This window comes from Pongo pygmaeus, chromosome 6 (assembly GCF_028885625.2).
Source record: "Pongo pygmaeus isolate AG05252 chromosome 6, NHGRI_mPonPyg2-v2.0_pri, whole genome shotgun sequence".
Lineage (NCBI taxonomy): Eukaryota > Metazoa > Chordata > Mammalia > Primates > Hominidae > Pongo > Pongo pygmaeus.
Genome location: NC_072379.2, coordinates 17,503,479 through 17,527,500, shown reverse-complemented (window position 1 = coordinate 17,527,500; position 24,022 = coordinate 17,503,479). Strand labels below are relative to the sequence as shown.

Below are 24,022 nucleotides of genomic sequence, written 5' to 3'. Positions count from 1 at the left end.
GGCACAGTGGCTCACGCCTGTAATCCCAGCACTTTGGGAGGCTGAGGCAGGCGGATCACGAGGTCAGGAGATCAAGACCATCCTGGCCAACATCATGAAACCCTGTCTCTACTAAAGATACAAAAATTAGCCGGGTGTGGTGGCAGGCGCCTGTAGTCCCAGCTACTCGGGAGGCTGAGGCAGGAGAATCGTTTGAACCCAGGAGGTGGAGGTTGCAGTGAGCCGAGATCGCATCACTGCACTCCAGCCTGGGCGACTGAGCGAGACTCTGTCGCAACAACAACAACAACAACAACAAAGGTGTCCTTGGAAATGAAGACCATTATTCTAAGTGAAGTGACTCAGGAATGTAAAACCAAATACCCTATGTTCTCACTTGTAAGTGGGAGCTAAGCTATGGGTATGCAAAGGCATACAGAGTAGTATAACAGACACTGGAGACTCAGAAGTGGGCAGAGTGAGAGGGGAGTGAGGGACAAAAAACAATATATTGTAACTACTACAATATGTAGTCATAACCTACATTACTAGGTGATGGGTGCACTAAAATCTCAGATTTTACCACTTACAATTCACCCATGTTAACAAAAAACCAGCAGACCCCTTAAAGCTATAGGGGATCCCTTTCAAGAGATGTTATTCTAAGAGGTAGTATAGTCCATTTCTGATTTAGTAGGACTACATTTCTCACATGTAACTAAGATCAGACTCACTGAAGGCAAAAAAAATTCAGATTTGTAGGAGTGGGTGGAGGAAGACATTATAGAAAATAGATTAAGTCTGATGTGATAGGGGCACTGGGATTAGGAAGCACCAAAAAAAAAAAAAAAAAAAAGGGAATGCTCTGTAAGGCATTAAAATGTGTGGGCACCAGCCTAGAAAACATAGTGAGTCCTCCATCTCTAAAAAAAGAAAAAAAAAAAAAAAAAAACACAATTAGCCAGGTGTGGTGGCACATGCCTTTAGTCCCAGCTACTTGGCAGGCTGAGGCAGAAGGACGTTTTGAACCCATGAGGTGGAGGCTGCAGTGAGCTATGATCACACCACTACACTCCAGTCTGGGCAAGAGAGTGAGATCCTCTCTAAAACAAAACAAAACAAAAAAATGTGTGGGCTTCTATACCATATAAAGAAAGTTGAAATTAACCTATAAGTAAAGTCAATGAAAACTCTTGAAACAAATGACATGATTCAATTTGCATGCTGTCAAGAACACATTAATGGAGGAATTTGAGGAGCAGAATTTAACAGTGGCAAGATTAGAGGCTGAGAAGTCAGATGAGAAGCTAGTCATCACACCTCCAAGAGAAAGAGAATCTGAACTACTGCACTGGCAGGAAGGATAGAAAACAGTGAAGAGAGAGGGGCAGATGAGAAATACATAGGATAAAAATCTACAGGATGTAGGAATGGGGTGAAGAGGGGAAGAGGAGTCTGACTTGCAGGTTTCTAGTATGAACAGATTTATGACTTGGATGCTTAGCAGATGGTGCACATACTAAGGAAGGAAATTGAGGAGGAAGAGCAATTTGGGGACCACCATTATAGATTTCAAAGTGACACATGCTGAGTTTGAAATGTTTGTGAATGATCTAGGCAGCAAAACTCTGATAAGGAGCTGAGTTTATGAATCTAGAAGTTGAGAAGAAAGGTCTGGGTTAAACATTTAAATGGAAGCTGTATACAACTAAGAGAATTTAATATATGAAGAGAATGTAACTTCCACTAGGGCAGATGTATTCATTATTTTGTTCACTAATATAAGCACCCAAAATTATGTCTGTCCATAGCAGTACATGAACAATAAATATTTAATGAATGAATGTCAAGGGACAGTGAGTAGTATCCTTGGAGGAGTGAATGTTATTGAATAAACAGCATTTTGATAAATTCACTGGGAAACCACCATTTGTAACACTTCCTAACAAATAGGATTTCCAGAAACAAAAAAGCAGTTCATGAATTATCTTTTGGGAAAAAAATAACTTGATAGTAAATTAGAAACAGCTCTATAATCTACTCCTGAGATCACTTAATTGTTCAATCTCCCATCAGTATTCTCACTATAAAAATCTGAAGTCTAAATTTTTATTCAAAGGGCTGGGCACGGTGGCTCATGCCTGTAATCCCAGCACTTTAGGAGGCCAAGGCAAGAGAACTGCTTGAGCTCAAGAGTTCGAGACCAGCCTGGGCACCACGGCAAAACCCCATCTTTTCAAAAAATTAGCTAGGTGTGGTGGTGTGCACCTGTAGTCCCAGCTACTCAGGAGGCTGAGGTGGGAGGATCACTTAAGCCTGGGAGGCAGAGGTGACAGTGAGCCAAGATCACGCCACTGCACACCAGCCTTGGTGACGGAGTGAGACTCCGTCTCAATAAATAAGTAAATAAATAAAAATTCCTATTCAAATTCTGAAGCTCTACTTGCATCAAAAATAATCTACTTCCAAGAAAACAGAAATGACAGAAAATGAAAGCTATTTCTATTTAGCATAAACAGTTCCACCTCTAGACAGAAACATAAGACTTTCCTGTACTAAGAGTTCCAAGAGTAACTCGTTTCAAATGGGTCAGTGTCCATAAGCAAAACCACTTCTAGAAAATACACGTATTTTCTTGGTCCATGCAGTTTGAGAGCCACTGAGATTTTAATAATCTGTAAATATTAAGCATAAAACCAATGCGCCAGGTAATTCCCAGTAAATTGCACCTGAGTGAAAAATGTGCGAACCTTATTTAAGCCTTTATTTTTAAACATAAGCACCCAAGAAAACTGATAAACAAAATACTATTTCCAACATTTGCCGATGCTTTCAGTAGAATAATGCATTTTTCTCCAAAGTTTCTTAAAAGGGCAGAAGGGAGGTCAACAAAAATGGCACGATAAGAAAGAAACAATTTTAAATAACTTTAATATGTATCTCTGAAGGTATTCCCTCTCTAGGAGATGTTCAACCTTGTCTCCCTTTGAACTGCATTTAATCCGCCAGCCTCAGCCTCACTTGTTGTTAAGAGCTCTCCATGAACTCTTTACAACAGGTGGGTCAGAATGGATCTAGCAAGCCATAAACACATCATGGGCAGAGTTATCATTAAACATGTCCTCCCTGTTATGTCAGAGTTTCTTGAATAAGGTTTGCACACAAACGATGCTCAGTCGATGTTTGCTGAACGAGCAAATATGTGGAAAATGAATTAATTGGGCCACTTTAAAAGGAAATAAAGTGTTTTCTAAGATCAAAACATTTTAAACTGAGGGCATGTGGGACAATAATTTTTCAGTAAAAAGACATGCTATTCATGCATTGATACTAAAAAGAGTTTGTACTCATGGTAAAAAAGTAGAGCCCCACACAAATATTCCATGTAAAAGAGTACTCAGTAAATTCCACCTCACTCCCACCAACTTTCCTCTCTGTCCTTCTGCTTGTCTAGTCTCTTTTGGATTACCGCTAAAAAAATGGAAGGCTATGGTCTTCCTAGGTCAGCTTTTCCTGGCTGCACTAGCAATTCTACCATCCTGAGAGGCTACGACCCTGGGAAGACAAACTGCTGATAGATTCCATGGGAGAACAGCAGACACGGTCCACGCGGGGGGCAGGGGTTTCTTGGGATAAATTTTTGCTTGGTGTGCAGCATGCGCTCATCAGTACCTTATTTTACATTGCATATCCCCAGAGAGAGAAGACAACAGTCATATTGTACTGGGGTCTGGATTGTTTGTGTGTGTGTGTGTGTGTGCTTTTTTTTGTAGCCAATTAAAGTTGGAATGTAACAGGAGTGTGGAATTAGTAATGTCATCCATTGGAAAAAATATTCAAACCTTCAACCACTCAACTTTAATTATTGAGTGCCACCTTCTGTGTGCCAGGCAATGTGCTACAAACACTGTGGTGGAGGTGATACCTCTCCTCAGGAGAGCTTGGAGTGCAGCAGAAGGTGCAGACATAAGGAAGGACATAGAAAGAAAAATCTATAATTATAAATGTGGTGTTAGGAAGTTAAAAAGGTAAGTGCAAAACACAGAAGATAAATGGCAGGCCCTAAGTTAAACCATATGGTCGAGAAAAGCCCCTATGAAAGATGACATTTCAGTTCAAGCCTAAAGGACTAGAAGTATCTCATCATTCAAAAAACAGAGGGGGAACTACTTCATCCAAAGAGGATAGTGTAAGGTGCCCAGGGTACGAAGGAACTGGGCATGTGGGAGGGAACAGAAGAAGGTCGGGAGCTGGAGCCAGTAAGCAAGGGGAACATGAGATGAAGCTGAAGAAACAGCACTGGAAAACCGGGCACTGTAGATGATGGGAGTCTGATTTTCAATCTGAATACCCTGAGAAGCAGTTGAGAGGATTTACTTGTGGGAATAATATGATCATATGTATATTTTTAAAAGATCACTCTGGCTAGCATATGGAGAAAAGACTGGAAAGAGACATGAATGGAAACTATAAATATGAGAAGGGTATCCTCGAGTAAAGGATAGCAGTGGTTTTAAGGGTGTTGTTTCCCAATATGTGACATAAGCCTAGGCCCCTTGCTGTGTCACTCAGTGAGGTCCTCAAGGAGCTCAACTTTTCAGTGGAAAGAAGAACACGTATACATCCAACTCAAAACAGAGTATGGTATGAAAAAGGCCAAAAGTGAATTACAGAGTGACTATATATCCCAGTTTTTCAGGAAGTCCTGATTTATGCTTATTGTTCCAAGGTAATTATTAATGGTGCCCCCTTTCATTCTCAGTAATGTCCTAGATTAGGTGATAAATTCTGGGGTCACCCTTGTTATAAACAAAGGATCATGAGAGTTGGGAAGACAATGTAATTACTTATAAGGAAAAAGATCATAAAAACTTCAAGGAAGAAGTGGGTCTGAACTAGTCACTGGAAGACAAATATGTCAAAGAAGAATATTCTAAACAAAGAAAATAGCCTAAGCACAGGCACAGGAATGTGGAGAAAACACAGGGTTCATCCAAATAGCAGTTGTAGTTGCAGCTTGGTGTTTACAGAGAGCAGGAAAGGCAACTGGGAAGGTACATTGCAGCAGGATTAGTCAAGGCCTAAAATGTCCTATACTAAGAGGCTTCAATCTTATTTAAATGGCTGTGGATGGTCACTGAAATTTTTTAAACCATAGTACAATAGCAATGAGCTAAATAATGCTGCACTAATCTAGAGATGATAAATCTAAATGTTTACTGAAAAGAACCAGTATGGTAAAAGGAACAAGGAAACAGGAAGCAAAGGCATTTTGTGACTGAGAGCAGATCTAAGTGATGTCCCGTGCAATCCTGGCTGGGTCAAAAAGCAAGCAAAAGACACTGGGTGGAAGGAGAGAGTAAAATGAAAGCCAAAGAGCTGAAGGTAGGCTCAAGGACAGAGATGAAAGGAAAAATATGGGTCTGCTCAGTTTGAAAGGGGGCAGAGAAGAGCAGGGGCAGAATGACCATGAAAATGGTTTTTAAACTCCATATTCTTTCCTTCTAATACTGTACTATGTCAATTTGTCTCCTTAGTCTATCTGGAGAACCATGGGGCAGCCCTAATATACTCCCTACATGGTTCCAGTGATGGCAGCGGCAGCCTGTCTGGAGCAGCCGCTGCCAAGATGCTGGCTGCAGCTGGGGCTGTATGCTCTGAGGAGCCGGCTGGGGCCAGGAACAGGCAGGAGCTCCACCCTCCACTGAGTTGGCAGAGCGGGAGATTCATGCTCCTGGGCACACATGCAGCTGCCCAGCTGTGGCTCCAGACCCAGGCATCCCTGAGCTCTCAGGGACCTGGGGAAGTGCCCCTGCCCAAGCAGTCTTGGAAGTGCCTACTCTCTCTACCTGGCCTCTCCCCATACCCGGCCTCTGCCTATACCTGGAGCCCACTCTGATTTCAGAGGAAAATTGAGGCTAAGCCTGAGTGCCGTCACAACCTGGCCAGGCATGCATGCACTCGGATGGCACTGACATGCCAGCCCCCTGCCACCTCAGCACCCCCTCCAGATTTTGGGCACCCATGAGCATAGGAGGGAGGCCAAGGTAGGACCGAAGGTGGCTCAGCGTGGGCCTACAGGTGTCCCTTGGCATCAACAGCCTGAGTGCCATGGATGGCATGTTGATGGTGGGAGGCAGACAGGTTTTGGGGCAGGAAGGGACAGGTCCCCAGTGAAATCCCACCTTCAAGCCAGGGACAACCTGAAGCCTAGTGGCCAGGCTGCCAGTTCCCAGTGGAGTCTGCCACCCAGAGTGAAGACTCCATTGATGACCATTCAGCCAATCGGATGGTGCTTTTTCCAGGCCTGCCCATGGACCAATCAACACGTACTTCCTCCCTTCTAAGCACATAAAAACCCAAGACTCAGCCAGGCTCACACAGACATTGGACTACCAGCTGCAGAAAGGAGCTACCACTGCGGGTCACCTCTCCACTGAGAGCTGGACACTCATAGGGATGACCTGCCTGTGGAAAGGAGTTACCCACTTGAGGTCTCCTGGGAGCTGTTCTGTGGATCAAACAAAGCTCCTCTCCACCTTGCTCACACTCCAGTTGTCTGCTGTACCTCATTCTTCCTAGGCATGGGACAAGAACTCGAGACCTGTTGAATGGCAGCACTGATGAGCTGTAACAGAACAGGGCTGAAACACACTTTTCCCCCTGCTCCCCACGTTGCAGTTAATGAGAAGGAGAGAAGAGCTGCGGCCCTTTGCGGAGCCCAGACCTAGGGGCTCCCTGAGCCAGGGCTGTGACACCCCTCTTTGGGGCTCTGTGGTTCCTGGTATCTCCAAGGTTCTGGGTGCCACCTTGTTGCCCTCATCCAGACAGGGGTGCCCACAGTGGAAGCCACATGCAGTACATCTTGTCCAGCCACAGCCTTGCATGGAGCCAGCACCTGTTCTGGTGCCTGGGGCTGCCCACCCTGCTGCAGCAGCAGGCATGCCTGGCTTTGAGCAGTGGCCATACCCCAGGCTCACTCACTGATACAGCTTGCCTGTAGCCCCACCCAAATCTCATCTTGAATTATAACTCCCACAATTCCCACATGTCATGGGAGGAACCCAGTGGGAGGTAAATGAATCATGGGGGTCTTTCCTATGCTGTTCTCGTGATAATGAGTAACTCTCAAGAGATCTGATGGTTTTAAAAACAGGAGTTTCGGGCCAGGCGCAGTGGCTCACGCCTGTAATCCCAGCACTTTGGGAGGCTGAGGCGGGCAGATCACGAGGTCGGGAGTTCAAGACTAGCCTGGTCAACAAAGTGAAACCCCGTCTCTACTAAAAATACAAAAATTTGCCGGGTGTGGTGGCAGGTGCCTGTAGTCCCAGCCACTTGGTAGGCTGAGGCAGGAGGATCGCTTAAACCAGGAGGCAGAGGTTGCAGTGAGCTGAGATCACACCACTACACTCCAGCCTGGGTGACACAGCAAGACTCTGTCTCAAAGAAATAAAAAATAAAATAATAAAATAAAAACAGGTGTTTCCCTGCACAAATGCTCTATTTGCCTGCCACCATCCATGTAAGATGTGACCTGCTCCTCACTGCCTTCTGCCATGATTGTGAGGCCTCCCCAGCCATGTGGAAGTGTAAGTCCATTAAACCTCTTTTTTTATAAATTGCCCAGTCTTGGGTATGTGTTTATTGGCAGCATGAAAAAGGACTAATATACTCACCCACACACCCCTTGCCACTCTACGCCTGGCTCGCCCTTGGCAGGTGTGGGATCTGGGCCAGTGGCATCAGCCAAGTGCAGCCTGCTGGGCCAACTGGACAGAACAAGCCCAGTGAGCATGAGCAATACTCAGGCAGAAGGTACCCCTGCCACAGAGGATTCCAGCTGGCAAGGTGACATCCCAGGGATCCCATGACACCAATATATTCCCCTTCAAAAACATCCATATAATCACATCCCCTCAACACCTTTCCCTATCCTTCCTACTGCCATGTTTATCTGAGAAATACAGATTCAGAATTAAGTAGAGAGAGGTAGGGGACAGGTAATGATAAATTATGCAAGCGGGCTGCTGAAGTTTCACAAAGTACCATGCAACCTCCCAGCAGTGCACACCAGGCCCACTACCACCCAGCTTTGTATTTCAAAACTGCTTTTCTCATCATCATCATTATTTCTTAGGAAAATTTGATGATAGTATTTTTTAAAATCAAAAGTCATTATTAATAATCTTTCTCATAGGATAATTTCATTAGCAACTATTTGGTAGATCATTTTGCAACTAATCTGTAGGAAAACAGCATTTTTGGCCTCATAGCAATATATAAAAAAAAACGAATGCTACCTACTGTTGACATACCTCAGGCAATTGTTAAATCCTAAGAATAGGTTTTGCTACTTAAACAAAAATTCTTATGAGAATTTTTATTCTGTTTGGCTTTAGAAAGGAAAATATTTCTTTTTGAATTTGTGGAATCAAAACCATAAATTCAATTATAGTATTTTTATTAAACTGAAGCTTTGCTGGTAATGAAGAAAATGACAAATGGCCTTTAGTCTCCACTGATATGGGCAATATTTTCAGATTTCTTTCACACTTGACCCCCAGTACCAAATATCACCAATTTTTGTAATTTGAAGGGTTCAAAAAATGCATAAACCTTAAGAGCTCATCATCATTGTCTACAGATGGGAAAACACAAGAAATTAGAACTTTAAAAAAATGAAAAATAAAAAACTCCAGTTAGCATCTTTATAAACAGCTATTATTTGAGTGAGCCAGTGGGCCTAAGGAGAGAATACTAGAATACAATTATTCTATCAGGTCCATTCTAGTAAACACCTAGAAAAAGTAGCTATTTTGAAAACAGCATTTTTTGTTATATAATGTCTACATCATCTGGCAGAAACATTTCTTTCTTGCCAATACATTTTGGAAGATAACTCAATTAGTAAACGTACAGAACAAAAAATATGATCCAATTATTGATAAATTTATTTCCGCAAGATGTTGTTACAATTTTATGATTCTTCCCAAGTTTTGCTAACAATATTGCAATTTTTAATTGAAAATAAAAAATAAGTACAGTTTATTTAAAAATATGGCTCTTGCAGCACCTGTACTGGAGTCACTGAAGGAACTCCAGTTCCTTGTTTCCACACCCTGACCCCCACCCAAGGGACTATGCCAAGGTGATTACCTGGGAATCTGCATTTTAACAAAAGATCCAGTTGCTCTGACATAGGGGTCCAAAGACCACCCTTTGAGAAACATTATTCTGTATGTTCCCTACTCAGAATATGTAGCTAATTGCTTCTCCATCTAATTATAGCCAATCTCAGCCTCTCAGAACCATCACCAGCAATTAGGACCTGTCCAGGTTTGTACATGATTTCAAGATGTGACACAAGCACTTCCTGAGCAAATGCAGGTGCAAACAGTGATTACAGAATGACCTGCTACATCAGCGTCACTGCAGGCAGGCACATAGGAGAAGTGGCAGCTTCTGCAGAGCTGTGATCAATGAATGCAGGTACAATGTTCCAGAAGGCCACACGGCACAGCTCATCAGGCCTCCTGAGAGACATCAGGTGGGCCCCCACAGGACTTGCCCACATTTGTGAGCTATTTTGATTTCTGCTCCTGTGTGTGTCTTTGTGAGCACTGGTGTGAGGATGCACACCCCTAGGTGTAAAAAGCCCCAGAGTAAATAACAAAGTTATATCTGCCTGATATAAAATCATCAACACTTGCATCAATAAGCAATGCTCCAGAGTTCATTTAGAATACCAAGACAGGTTCTTTTAAGCATCATTAGGACCCAGCAGCAGCTCAAATGCATTAAAACAGCTGGGTTCCTGCGGCAAAGCAGGTCTAATGGGACTGAGGGTTAAGTACGGCAAGGGGTGTGTCTCCTCACCCCAAGCCTCGGGGACTCTCTAAGAGCAAAGAATGATAGTAGTCAAAGCGTATAATTCAGTATGGTTTTGTCCCAGATAGTATTCACTGAAATGTTCAAGGGAAAGCTAAAAAAAAATGCAGTAATATTGTATCTATATTCATATTTAATTAAAAAGAGTTAACAGCACTTCCAAGAGGGAGGTCATTCCTTGTTCAGCACAAGATTTCTGTGCAAAGCTATGGGCAATAAAACAATTCAACATATAAACATTTACAAAAGCTACTATTTCAGTAATGCTACTAATGCTTTAGCAAACAACTCTGAAGATGAGAAACAAATCACAATCCTGCAGCTGGGGGCAGCCATAACAGAATCAAGATCATCAACCACTGTCAAAGTCCAATAAAATCCACCCTCTCTCTTCCTTCTTCTCTTGTTTGCCTCTGGGCTCCAACTGCCTTTAACAGAGTTGTATCATATGAAAACTTTTACAAGGAACAAAGTTATATGTAAGAACTTGAATATAATACATTTGGCCCTCTGTATCCATGGATCCAACCAATGGCAGACCAAAAATGTGGTTAGGCCTACAATGGTCGCTTATATACTGAACATGCACAGGCTCTTTTTCTTGTAATTATTGCCTAAACAATGCAATATAATAACAAATTGCATAGCTTTTACATTGTACTAGGTATTATAAATAATTTAGAGATGATTTAAAGTTTGTGAGAGGATGTGTGTTGGTTACATAAAAATACTATAACATTTTATTTAAGGAACTTGAACATCCACAGCTTTTAGTATCCATGGGGAGTCCTGGAAAGAATCCTCCTTGGATACGGAAGGAAAAATGTATCCCAAAGTTCAAGAGAACAAATAACCATTAACTCCTGCATAGTAACTATATGAAGAGCTAAAAGAAGAAAGGAGGATGAAGTCCTACGATAAACTCACAGAGAACACTACAAGATGTCAGCAGATTTTACCTAAGAACCTCACACAGTTGTATACGTTTAAAGAGAACCACACAAAGGTAAGACATGAGCAGGCAGCTGGGATCGCCAAGCATTCCCCTAGGTTGGTTTCCAGACAAATAGGTGTTTTGTGTGTTTTGTTTTTTTTTTTTTGAGACAGGGCCTCGCTCTGTTGCCCAGGCTGGGGTGCAGTTGTGTGAACACGGCTCACTGCAGCCTTAATTTCCTGGGCCCTCGCAATCCTCCCACTTCAGCATCCCAAGAAACTGGGACAACAGGCATGCATCACCATGCCCAGCTAATTTTTTTATTTCTCTAGAGACAAGGTCTCATCATATTGCCCAGGCTGGTCTTGAATTCCTGTGCTCAAAGCAATCCTCCCACCTTAGCCTCCCAAAGTGCTGAGATTACAGGCGTGAACCACAGCACCCATCCCAATAACTGTACGTTTGACCCTTTGGGCAAGGTGTGACATTCAGCTCTGCCTATGTGTATACATAACTGAATCTCCAAATGCACCTTTGGCTTTTACAGTCTTAGAAAATGAATTACAAACTGGGCATGAAGACATCCAACAGTTCTCAAGTAACATTTACCACACAGAATTGCCTGCGTCTGCCTGTCTTAAAGCCCACCCACAATTTCATTTTCAATTAACAGCTCCTCGAAAGGCAGTAATGAAAGCAGTTGCTAAAGAGCATTCAGATGTCACCGAAAGACTGCAAACCCAAACTGTAAATAGCACATTGTGAGTCGCCTGTCACCACCATCAACTCCCACGGGAATCACGCAGCATGTGGCTATCACAACCATCTGCTCAGTTCCCCACCACCACCATTGCAAACCACACAGACACCCATCTCCTCCCACTTCCCACTCATTACCTGTCATGTACAGACTTGTGTGGATACAAGATTGCTGTGAACAGAGATTAGAATGCAGAACGTACAGAGGCCTTCTTTCATGTTCTGTAGCTGAGATCTGGCCACATGCAGATAACTTTATATCATCACAAGAGGGAAAAATGTAAAATTTAATCAGCACAAAAATGCACAGTTTCAAATAAAGAAAGGGAGTTCTGTCCTACCCTCATCAACTACCAAAAGGGCACTGGCTAGGCCTTATTAAAGGAAAGATGTGCTCTCTCATTCTTCAATCACTGACATTGTAGAAATTTATGGGAGCCAGAGTTGAGAATCACTCCTGTCACTTTATCTTTCTTAACTCCTCTAACAATATATGGGATTTAAATGGCCCTTAATAAAGTTCTGCACGCACAAATACACATATAAAATTTTCGTACTATGGGAAACATAAAAGGTCACTGTTTTATGGAACAACTCCTATAGGTATCAGGATCACCCAAGCTGAATTACGGCCCATTCTTTTCATTGCAGTTCCTTTTCCCATTCAGCTTATTTTCTCTCTGCAGGTTTTATTTTATGAGGTGGTAGTTAATGTGCTGTGTTGGTTAATTTAGGCTGTCAACTTGACTGGATTAAAGAATACCTAGAGAACTGGTAAAGCATTACCTTTGGGTGTGTTTGTGAGGGTGTTTCCAGAGGAGATTGGCATGTGAGTCTGAGTGAACTAAGTAGGGAAGGATCTGCCCTCCATGTGGGCAGGCACCATGCAATCAGCCGGGGGTCCAGATAAAACAAAAACAAAGGAAAGGCGAAATGGTCTCTCTTTCTCCTAGAGCTGGGATATAATTTCCTGCCCTTGGTCATCAAAACTCTAGGCTCTCTAGGCTTTGGACTTGAGGACTACCCCAGTCTCAGGCCTTCAGACTTGGTCTGAGCCATACTGTGAATCCCAGGGTCTCCAGCTTGCAGAGAGCTTGTTATGGGACCTCTCAGCCCCCATAATCATGTGAACAAATTCCCCGAATGAATCCCCTCTTATCTATCCATGTATATATTCTATTGGTACTTGCTCTCCAGAGAATCCTAATACATATGCTATGTCCTTTTCATAGTCAATTTTTACTAAATTTTTATTTAAAATTACAAATATCACTTAGGATAAAATTATTACTGGCCATAACATTCCAAAGATGTATCTCACTGAAGTTAAGTGATGTTTATGCTCACTATTCCCAACATTCAAGGCTCACAGCAACGAAGTATAGAGTCAAAAGACACAAAATAAAAAACTCCAATAAACCTGTTTCCAAATGCTCAAGATAAAACAAAAGCAAAACATCTTTCATATAACTCATTATTATATTAGTGTCAGGTTTACCAATCCCAGTTATAAACCAATACTTCCAATACAATACATGAGTAATTCCTGAACACAGACAAGCCTAGATTGGGGTTCTTCAATTACCTGATGTTAAAACTAGCATCTTATTCTTATTCAAGTCAATCAATATTCCAAGAGAGATCATAAGCCAATCTTTTATTCCCTCCATCTTTCCTTATGGTTTTTCTTATTTCTATACTTTAGGCAACTTAAATTCATAAAAGTATGCAACTTAAATTCATAAAAAGGAAAAAAATACAAAGAATTTTATTTGATACCTTAGCTTGTAACCTTCACATGACTACACAATTTTTCGAAAGCAAATGAAATCCCAATTAACATGTTAAACTTGAAATTTTGAAGTATGAGGTAGAAACGGTTTAACTGACCATTTCTTAATACTGGTTCAAGGTACCAGCAGACATCTATTATAACAAAAGTACGTATGAAAGAGCACATAGCAAAGTTCATGTCTTTTCATTATGACAGTAAAATCCCAAATTACATTACTGTCTCAAATGCTCTGATTTCCAGAAACCTGTAGGCTCTAGAGTCAAGCTGGATAAATACCTGTGTGATTTTTGGCCTAGATTTCCATCTAAAACTAATTAGCAGATCTTCAGAAATGAGACTTGAACTGGATCTGTTTAATCAAAGTTTTCCATTATAAATCCTCCTTTGCAAGTTAATTTCTACTAGTAACAAATTTACAGAAAGCTCTTCAGACAATAGGAGTAAGTCTAAGTCGTGCTGAAATAAGGGACCAGCCTCTGGTAGCAAACACTCTCAACAGGAAAGAGCATGGGCTGGGATAGACTGTTCCATCAGGACAGGTGGAAAGAGAGGATGGCTCAGTCACCTGGGCTCTTAAGTCTATAGCACCACTATCACTTACTCCAAGGAAGACCAACGTACAATGTCAATACATGAAGCAGATGCAACCACCATGCAGAGTTCTAGTAATCGCTCTAATTTTAAATGCCTGGCACTGGGATGGATCCCTCTTCTTCCCAGAAAGCAGTAGACACCTTTGGTGTCTACAGTTTACAATGTCAACTATAAATCTCCCACCATACTGGATTTTCAGAGAGAGAGAAGAGCAAATTTTTATTCCTAACAAGAAATACCTACCCAGATTAACTTGCATAAAGATTTTTAAACCACATAAGACATTCCCACATAAGCCATCCTTACCTGCAAGGTTAGAGTCTACTAATAGGCTCCTGAAATATTCACAAATTCCTCCATTTTCCTCTAAAATGATGCTCTCCTGTGACTAAAGCAATCTCAACAGGCTGCCTCTTTCTTTAGGAAATTCTGCCCAAAGATGAATGGTGGCTTTTTGGCACCTAAAATTCAGTTAAGGAGGGAGACCACAGGATTTATTTTGATGATTCATCTTGGTGTCTGTTAGAAGAGTTCATATGACCTAAAAATGCCTTCTAGCTCACTTAAGCCTATTTCCTCTGGCTCAGTTCATACTACAGAGAAAGGACAGACTAATGGACTAAATGGAGATTTAGAAATTCAGTCAGAGCCAAATCTGAGAGTTCTCTGAATGCTCATCAACTTTTCATCATTGGTACTCTATTTTTAAAACCCTTTTGCTCTCTGTGTGTTTTAAACTACAAAGTCCTAAATTTTTAAAGAATTCCCCATGATCTAGAAGTCAGATATACTGAAACTAAACTCAATGCCTTGGGAAGGGTTAAGTTTTCCCAAAGTGCTTCTCAGGAAGTTATAATTTGGCTTATCGGTTTAGCGACACGTGACTTCCTTGTGTTCCTGAGTGGTTTCATTGTGACTTGGTCTCCCAATTAGAGAATAAAACTCCTTAAGGAGAGGACCTGTGCAACCTCTTTTGCTTTTCCCACTCCCAAATCTCCACTGAGAAAAAAAAAGTACCATGTCCTTATAAGTAAATGATAAAACTTTTTTTATATCATGTCTAAGTGCTTACATCATGAACAAATAGTTCATTTACAGAGGTCAGAAAGACATGCGCTATTTTGTATAAGAGTTGTATAAGAGGTAACTTATTCATTTCTTCATACTTTTTAACCCCTTTGGGAAGTAAGAAAGGATTCAAATTTCTCATATCAAAAAGTGCAACCATTTGCCAAGACAGGTGCCACCTCAGCATCTTCTAAGGCAGTATGTATTTACACTTAAAAACATAATCCAACAAATAAGTTAAGTGTCAGTTTAAAAGCTTTCTTTTGGTAGTACGGAAAAACATCACAAGAACTTGGGTTTTATAACTAGGCAAGTGAAGGAATAAGCAGTTTGGTTTTAGAACTACACATCTTTCCTATAAAAGTAGTATAATTGCACTCTCCGAGTAAAAAGATTAGTTGCCTTCAACGGAGTCTCAGAAAAAAAAAATCCTATTATTTCCTCTCTACTAAGGAGTAACATCTTCCTATAATTACAGGAAAGCTGTGCATTAAGTTGTCTGCTCAGGAAGTACCATTTCCTAATAAGATGCAAACCTAATTCACTCTCACCAAGTCAGAAATAAAGACTAAGTTCTCGCCTCTTCCCTATTTCATCTGTAGTTCTCAATAACAGGCACTAAATGACAATCCATTAATGTAGAAATGCTCCTCAAAGCTCACTCTCATCTCAAGGTCCCCTCCCAGCTAAGATGGTCAGATTCAGTTTCTTTACCTGATAAGAGGCAAAGGCAGGCAATAAAGTAATTGTGATATTTACAGGCATCTAGGATGATAGGAAAGCAATCATGAGTATTCTTCAGACAAGCTTTTTGAACATCTACTATAGTCATTAAACACTCATGTGTCACCTTTTACCAATGATCACATAACAGATGGCAGTTGTCTGGGCTGACACACAATGGACCACTCCCCTCCCTCCTACTATAAATGCATCTTACCCCTCTCCTTTAAATGTCCTCATATTACATGAAAACAAAATTTTAAAGAAAAAAACATTAAAAATAAATAAATGTCTTCACAGAGCCTATCAGTTACAGACCAACTCCAAAACAGCATTACCTTCAGACCTACAGACTCCTTTACAGACCCCTACGACACTGTATTTGTGTTATTCATAAATTTAAAAAACTATGGGACCCAGAGGGAGAAGCCTAAGAAACATTCAAGTCCAAGCCCTTCATTTTCCAGATGGGCTGTTACCAGATGGTGACTTGTTTGGGATTTCATAATAGCACAAGTGATTCTAAGAATATTAAAAATGAGAAGTATTATAGCCTTATCTCAATTATTACCTTCTGCATTCCTTCTTACTAGAAATATAACACTTGATTGGATAACATATTTTGGCATCAACACTGGAGATAAGAAAATACTCCTTGTTTTTAAGTTTTACACAGGGCCAAAGATACAATTCATGCTTTCCTTCTCCGTGATTCATAAATAGTCAAAATACTTGCTTTTCAAATATGTTACCTAAAACAAAGATAGCTTTGATTTCAAATACCATTAGTACCAGAGAGTTGGCCATTATGACCAAAAGCTACTCAAATTTAAGATGTGTTATGTCCTAGTCTTCTTTTCCGATCATAAAACTCTGTCGCCAGAGGACCTTGAAAGTCTTGAAGAAGTAGAAAGAAATACAAAGAATAATTCTGAGGACACAGAATAGAAAAGTCAGATCATGTCTAGAAGAAAAAGATTCAAGGATGAGGATCCGCAGCTTGGTGTTAACTCAGAGTAAGAAGCCTTCCTTCTTACCCTGCTGGGACGGGGGCCTGAGGGAGAGGGGGGTGGTTACATTGCAATCTCTCTCCACTGAGATTAATTACTTTTCTCACATATCTCACACAGAGAGGCATGAGTTAGGAGTCACAAATACCACAGGAACATCACCCTTTATAGAATTTAGGCTTTCCTCCCTCTCCCCAACTCCCTATCAAGAAAAAAATAAATAAAACTTCATCGAAATATGGAAAACAGAGCAAACCACGGAACTAGAGATATCTGGGTCTAAACCCTGGCTCCTTCCCTCATTGCCAAGACCTCAGATAAGTCACTTTATCTCTTTGAGCCCTCATTTCCATAGCTGTTAAGTAACCATGATATTACCTACTAGGCAGGGTTGTTGTACAAATTAGAGGTTATACTATAAAAACTCCCTCACTGAATGTAGCATGGTATGCATTAGGTAAATGTTAATAATTACTATTATAACTCTAGTCTGGCGTTTCAGGACACAAGTGTACCTTTGGAAACACTGTGCTGGTTGTCAGATTTAGGGCATTACCTTGGAAGCCTTCTGGGTCCATCTGAAACCCATCACCCCAGATGTTTTTACCAGGATTATATCCTTCACTACGTATAAGGCAGAATTCTGACACCAAACTGCCCACTACATCATACTGAGGCTTTTGATCTTTCCAATCTTTTAACTAAAAACCATCACCCAAATACACTCTTGATTCTTTTTAAGAGTGACTTCCAACCAGGCTGACTGTTTTCAAATAGGAAACTCCCTAAAACTACAAATGTCATTAGGTCCTAAAGAGGGGCCAGAAATTTGGGTTTAGTAGCTCTCATTATATGATTCTCAAGATCTGTGCAGTTTGGGAACCATTGTTTTGTTTGATCCCAGATCTCCCTGCCTCTGCAGAGAAACATCTGCAAACCAAAAATTACCTATTCCACTTCGAATTGGCAGCACCTGCTCTGTAAACTACAATTCCTTCCTTTGCTTTCTTCAGTTGATAGTCAATCCTACCCAATGGTCCTGCCAAAAATAAATAAAACACACCCAGGACACAGGTAACTAACTTGACAGGCACTGAAGCCTCTGGATTTGTGCAGAAAAACTGCTATAAACAGCTTCATATCTCATTATAAATCCATCTCATGTGGGGATTTCCACAGGCAGAAAGGCTTCCCAAATGCCAAGAGCCATACTTTCTTGTGGATCATTGAAACCTAATTATTAACAGGCCAGTAAGCCTCGCTATCAGATATTCATACAATCAACAGATCACAAAGACAGTCTTGAATTATAGCCTATGGAGAACAACTAAGACACCAAAAGGCAAATTCATTTCTTTGCCATTGCCCTCCCAGATGCCACAGTATCTGAGCTTCCCTGGAAAATATAAATCTTAGCAAGGCACTTCTCACACCCAGGCAATCATTTCAGCACCTTAGAACCATGAGATGCACAATGTATGTGATGAAATCCACCTGTTCCATTTATCCTAATTGCAAAGATCTCTCCCCTACAAGCCAGTCCATCTTGACAACTGTTAAGACAGGTCTGCCCTAAATACCAGTACCACTAGCATCAAGCTTTGTTGCATAAAGCACATCTGACTGAAAGGGCACCTTGCTGAAGTTTCAAATCCTCATAAAAAACACTGAGATTGGGTTTTAGATTCTTTTAAAAGCACACACACAGCTTTGTTGGACAACCACTTCAGCATCCCACCAAGGATATCTTCTCCACCTGTTACGAAGAACCACAGTGGAGGAAGCACCTAAGGAAGGAATTTTGCCGCCACAGGAAAGAGCGAACCCAAGCTTCCTCACCTGTCTGAGTGCCTTCGGCATTTTCTTTCTCTTCCCAAGGTGCTGGCAGAGATTGCGGTCATTTTCTCGATCTGAGCTGTAGTGGTGTGGGTGGCTGAGTCTGCTCTTCTTTGAATGAAAGGACAAGCCATTGGTAAGTGCTTCTCGTTTCTTCTTGGTCAGGGGCGTCTGGCGTTTCTCCACACGTTCCTGAGGCTTAAGTGCTACATCTTTCTGTAGAAAAGAAGAGAAGGAAAGGGAAGTGGTGGTTACAAAGGTATCTAAGGTCACACCCAAAATATAGGCTAAATACTAAAGAGTGTTACTACTAAGTGGGAGAGGGATAGGAAAGTGGGATATGAGAAGACCTAAAACTAAGAAACATGGCTCTCAATTTTCCTGAATCCTTAATGCCATCACAAATATATATATATCCTTTCTATTATTACTGGGCAGAAAACTAAACAAAACACAAGTACATGCATCAAAAGTGATTTCACTGCTCCCTGGGATAGCAGCTTTCTGTTTGATTTGGTGCTGGGTCCAGCACACAATGACATTCCCCAAGGAAGTGCAATACACTCATTTCCCAAGTTGGTACATCAATTATGTTTCAGAAAATGAGCACTAAGTGCATGCTCAATTCAAAAGAAATAGCACCCAACTGAATTTATCAGGTCCAGGTGGATGTGAGCCAGCAAGAAAGAACTGTCTATTCATATGATTAAAATGTTTCCTTAATGCATTATATTTTTTACCATATGTTCCTCTAAGCATCCTTTATTTCCATTTTCTTTGCAAAATGTAACAACAATATTATCACCAAGATCAACAGCAATTTTTTATTTATTCCTGTGTGTGGTTGGGGATGGGGGGAGGTGGGTAGGAAATGGGAAATCAATGTCCTTGAATGGGGAACTGCATCTGTAGAAACTACAGGTGGGCATTTCAGGCCACATGACCTGATAGAGTTCTATGCCTCCAGGCAGCTCAGTACACACCAAGGTGCCAAAAGACTGGGCTTTTAGTGTCCGGACACTGACATTATTCATTATCAGAAGTGGAGTAAGTCACTACAACTCTGAGACCATGTGCAAAATGGGCTCTCAGAACAGCAAACAAACCACATACATGCAAATATCCTCTGCCCTGTGAGAAATGATGCACACACTAAGCAATAAAATGAAAATGTTTTGGCACTCAGTTATTTGGAAACTAGTGGATCTAATCCTCTTAACAGAGAAAATCCCCCTCATGAAGCCTCACCACACTTCCTCAGTTTCTGCAGTCCTAAATGAACTTTTTAAAAATTTTTTCATTTCTGGGGTACATAGTAGGCATATATATTTATGACTTACATGAGACGTTTTGATACAAGCATGCAATGTGTAATAATCACATCAGGGTAAATGGGGTATCCATTACCTCAAACATGTATCCTTTGTATTTCAAACAATCCAATTATATTATTTTAGTTATTTTTAAATGAACAATTAAATTTTTTACTATCTAAATGTACATTTAAAAATAAAACAAAACTAAAATAGAAATTTCCTTTTACTCATCTCTCCTTAAAATACCGCTCTCTTTCCTCCCTTTCACATCCAATTTTCTCAAGGTAACTGTTCTGCTGCAATATCCCAGCACTCCCAACTTTACATGCATGGTACTCCCTGATGTCTCTCCCCAAATCAGCCATTCCTATTAGTTTGAGACCTTGAGCCTTGTTATGATCTGAATGTTTGTGTCTCCCCAGAATATATATTTTTTTGAGACAGAGTTCGCTCTTGTTGCCCGGGTTAGAGTGCAACAGCACGACCTTGGCTCACTGCAACCTCCGCCTCCCCAGTTCAAGCGATTCCCTGCCTCAGCCTCCCGAGTAGCTGGGGTTACAGATGTCTGCCACCACACCCAGCCATTTTTTTTTTTTTTTTTTTTTGTATTTTTAGTAGAGACGGGGTTTCACCATGTTGCCCAGGAGATGGGGGACTTTGGGAGTCGACTGGATCATGAGGGTGGAACCCTCATGAAGGGGATTAGCACCCTTATAAAAGGCCTAAGGGAGTCTGTTTGCCCCTCTACCATGTGAGAACAGGTACCATCCATGAGGAACAAGCTCTCAACAGACACAGAACCTGCTGGTGCCTCAACCTGGGACTTCCCAGCCTCCAGAACTGTGAGAAATAAATGTTTCTTGTTTATAAGCTACTCAGTTTATGACATTTTGCTAATGCAGACTGGACAAACTAATGCAGGCCTTTACACTGATTTGCCTTGGCCTCAAAAGGCCTCTCTTACACACTCCTCCCTTTTCTAGTTCAGTGACTCTTAGCAGTGTTGCCCACTCAGGGAGACCTTTCTTGTAATACAAAGTACTCTATTCTCAGGTCTTCACTCATTCAACAATTATGTTTTTTGTGCCCAGTACATGCCAAGTACAAATGTAGCACTGACCTATGTTTAGGATGATAATGGTGTGGGGAAAAGTCACCACCCTCATAGATTCTAGAATTTACAGGACAAATACTAATCAAATCACACAAATATATCATTGCAAACTGAGTTAACAATGCTAAAGGATAGGTTATGGGTGCTAAAACTAAGGGAAATGGTATAGTCCAGAGGAGAGGGTTAGAGCTGAGAAAATGACTGCTATTTGACCTAGATCTGAAAGGCTGAACAGAGAGAACAGCTTGTGCAAAGGCCTTGAGGCAGCTGGGTGCATAATCTCTTGAAAGAATGTGAAAGAGGGGAGGGACTAAGTAGTTCATCTCAGTAACCCCAGTGCTTCACATAAGTGCTTCACATAAACCAGGCAAATAGTAGGTGGCCAATGCATTAGTCAATAAATACATAAATAAAGGAGTCAACTAGTTAAAACATCCAAACCTATAAAGCACAATACTGACTTTAAAATGGTCTAAGCTGTCTCTAATATACAGTGTAGCAAGCCAGAAAGGGTGATAGAAGCAGGAAACCAAGGAATCTAGTGTGCACTGCTGGTATACACGAAGGATCACAGCAAACAGCAAGAAACCCCAGAAAAGGGGAAAGGCCTTATCCTTAAGAGTAAGAAGATATCAAAGATAACAGTCTACAAGGCAAATAAGCAGCTTCTGGCCTAACTTCCAGCTGCTACTGCTACAGACGATTAACCCTCTGCCATTGGAGAGGTAGCTCTCCTGAGGCAATGAGGATGTGGTGAAAAGTGTTTTAGGGGACAAGTTGAGATCAAAGCAAGCGCACATGGCCATTGATTTCACAGCCTTGCATGCCATGCCTAACACATAGTAAATGTTCAATGAATGGCTGCTGAATTGAATTCCTGTGTCCAGTGTCCACAACCTCAGTCAGCTATGCCAGGCATCTGCTCAGCTCAAAAATGTTCTGTGTTTAGTCTCATACTTAACCAAAATAGCTGCCATAAAGAGACACTCAGGAATAATGGCAACACTAGCAGAGGGAGCCAGGTGAGTTCCATCATGGGCTGCTTCTATATAATGTGATTAAATTGTACCACTTCTAAGTGTAATATAAAAACTCCCCACAGGGTATAAAGTTCCTTTCTTTGTCACACAACCCACCTACTGCCCTGCATCATATGCATGTAGAGTATCAGATTAATAAACAAATGATGCTTAATAATGTATCCACTGTGCTTTTAAAAAAATTATGCCATTCTCTTTGGAGACCAAATCTTTCATACTGAAGGTGCTTCCAAAGTATACTGAAAATTATGTGCAATTCCATACAAATGTGAATTAATATTTATGAGAGTATAATTTTTTCCAAATCCATTTTATTTTCATGTAGCATATTAATCAAGGAATTCTCACTGCACTGCAGAATAGCTACACAGAGCAAATGGACTCCATGCTGTGACATTAGCTTGTAAGAGACCTGCTGAAGTCTTAGCAGCAGTAGTACAATCATCTTAGCTCCAATTAATATTGAGATTTTCCACTCTGGGGTGGGGAAGAAGAGAGAGAGAGGATCAAAGTTTGTCTAGAGGTGGTGGCTTAAGAGGTAAGAAGAAACGAATCTATAAAAACTTTTTATTATGTAACAGGTTTATATTTTCAAAGACTAGAGATTATTCTTTTCAAAGGTAGATCTTTATTTATAAATTACTATATAGATTTTTTGGTACAAATCCTGAATAAACCAGACCACTCTTTGTTCATTCCTTCTATAAACACGTACTGACTGCTTACCATTTATAAGTAAAATAACCATTTAATTTTTTCATTGACTGTCTTGGGGAAAAATGACAAAAACTATCCATTATAAGCATTAAGAATCAAAGACAAAGACTGATTATAAACTAATCATCTTATCAACAGTCACAAGAGTTGTGTACATGACTACATGCCTGTGTAATTGTTTGTAAATATATACCCACCAATGCTTTCCTCAACCACCAACCAACCAGTAGCACTAATTTAAGAACTTCCTTAAGGAAACCTGGGCAGTCTCTAGTATTGCTATAATATGGGGAGGGAAATTATCTGGCATATAAAAAAACTTTTTGGGATCAATGAATGGCAATTTTCAAAGGACTGTTGATTCATTCATCTACCATGATCTAGGCTAGTGGTTCGCAAAAGAAACTGTCCATCAGAATTACCTGAAGAATTTTTTGAAAATAAGATGATTGTAGCCCATATTCTGCAAGGAAAGCATTAGCAAATGAAGAGTGGCAGAACATGCCACCCCAAAACATGCTATTTAGGCCTAAGGATTATTTTAAAGCTAAAGGCACTTGAAAAACAATAGAAACAAAAGAGACAGGAGAAAAGAAACATTATCACCAGAAACACCTGAGATGGGAAAAAACTCTCATGTGAAAGATGATCTCCCTATAGTAGGAAAGAAGAAATTTTCTCGTTTCTAGAGATGGGGAGTCCAGAAAAATTTGTACCAACAGATCTTATTAACTCTTATCTTCCTTTAGTCACATCATTTATTTTAGTTACTTTTTCACAACTGCCACTCTGTTCAACCTACTAAATAAGGATTCAAGATTTGTCACTTTTTGGGTCTTCATTTTCCTGTGGGGGCTCCTATACATGTGTCAAAATCCATATGCTTTTCTTCTGTTAATCTATGTTACATCAATTTAATACTCAGGCTCAGCTAGAGACCCTAACAGAGTAAAGACAAAAAACTGCCTCCCTTACACAAGCACTAGGAGAGAAAGGCAGGAGGGCAGAAGGATAAGAAAGAAATCTGTAAAAAAAAAAAAACGCTTTAAGCATTCGACAGTCATAAAAGAAGCAGGAAAGAAAGCAAGAAAGCCAGGGAGCCACCAACAGGAGGCTGGCTGAGAGGCAAAAAGATTTAGACATATTGGCTGGCAATAGAGGGGGTAAGTGTACAAGCCATGCACAACAGATGTGAATAGGTTTGGAGAATAGTTGAAATTATGCGATTTTTAGGTCACTGGTGATGGAG

General features: G+C 40.8%; 1 protein-coding gene across 14 annotated transcripts in view; it reads right to left on the bottom strand.

The window, feature by feature from the left end:
• The window catches only part of AUTS2 (activator of transcription and developmental regulator AUTS2), a 1,193,046-nt gene that overhangs the window by 875,577 nt on the left and 293,447 nt on the right, over positions 1 to 24,022 (bottom strand). For all 14 annotated transcript variants that reach the window (XM_054495102.2, XM_054495105.2, XM_054495107.2 and 11 more), the window contains exon 2: positions 18,590 to 18,802. In XM_054495102.2, coding sequence (XP_054351077.1) covers positions 18,590 to 18,802 — 213 coding nt within the window. The remainder of the gene's footprint in view (positions 1 to 18,589; positions 18,803 to 24,022) is intronic.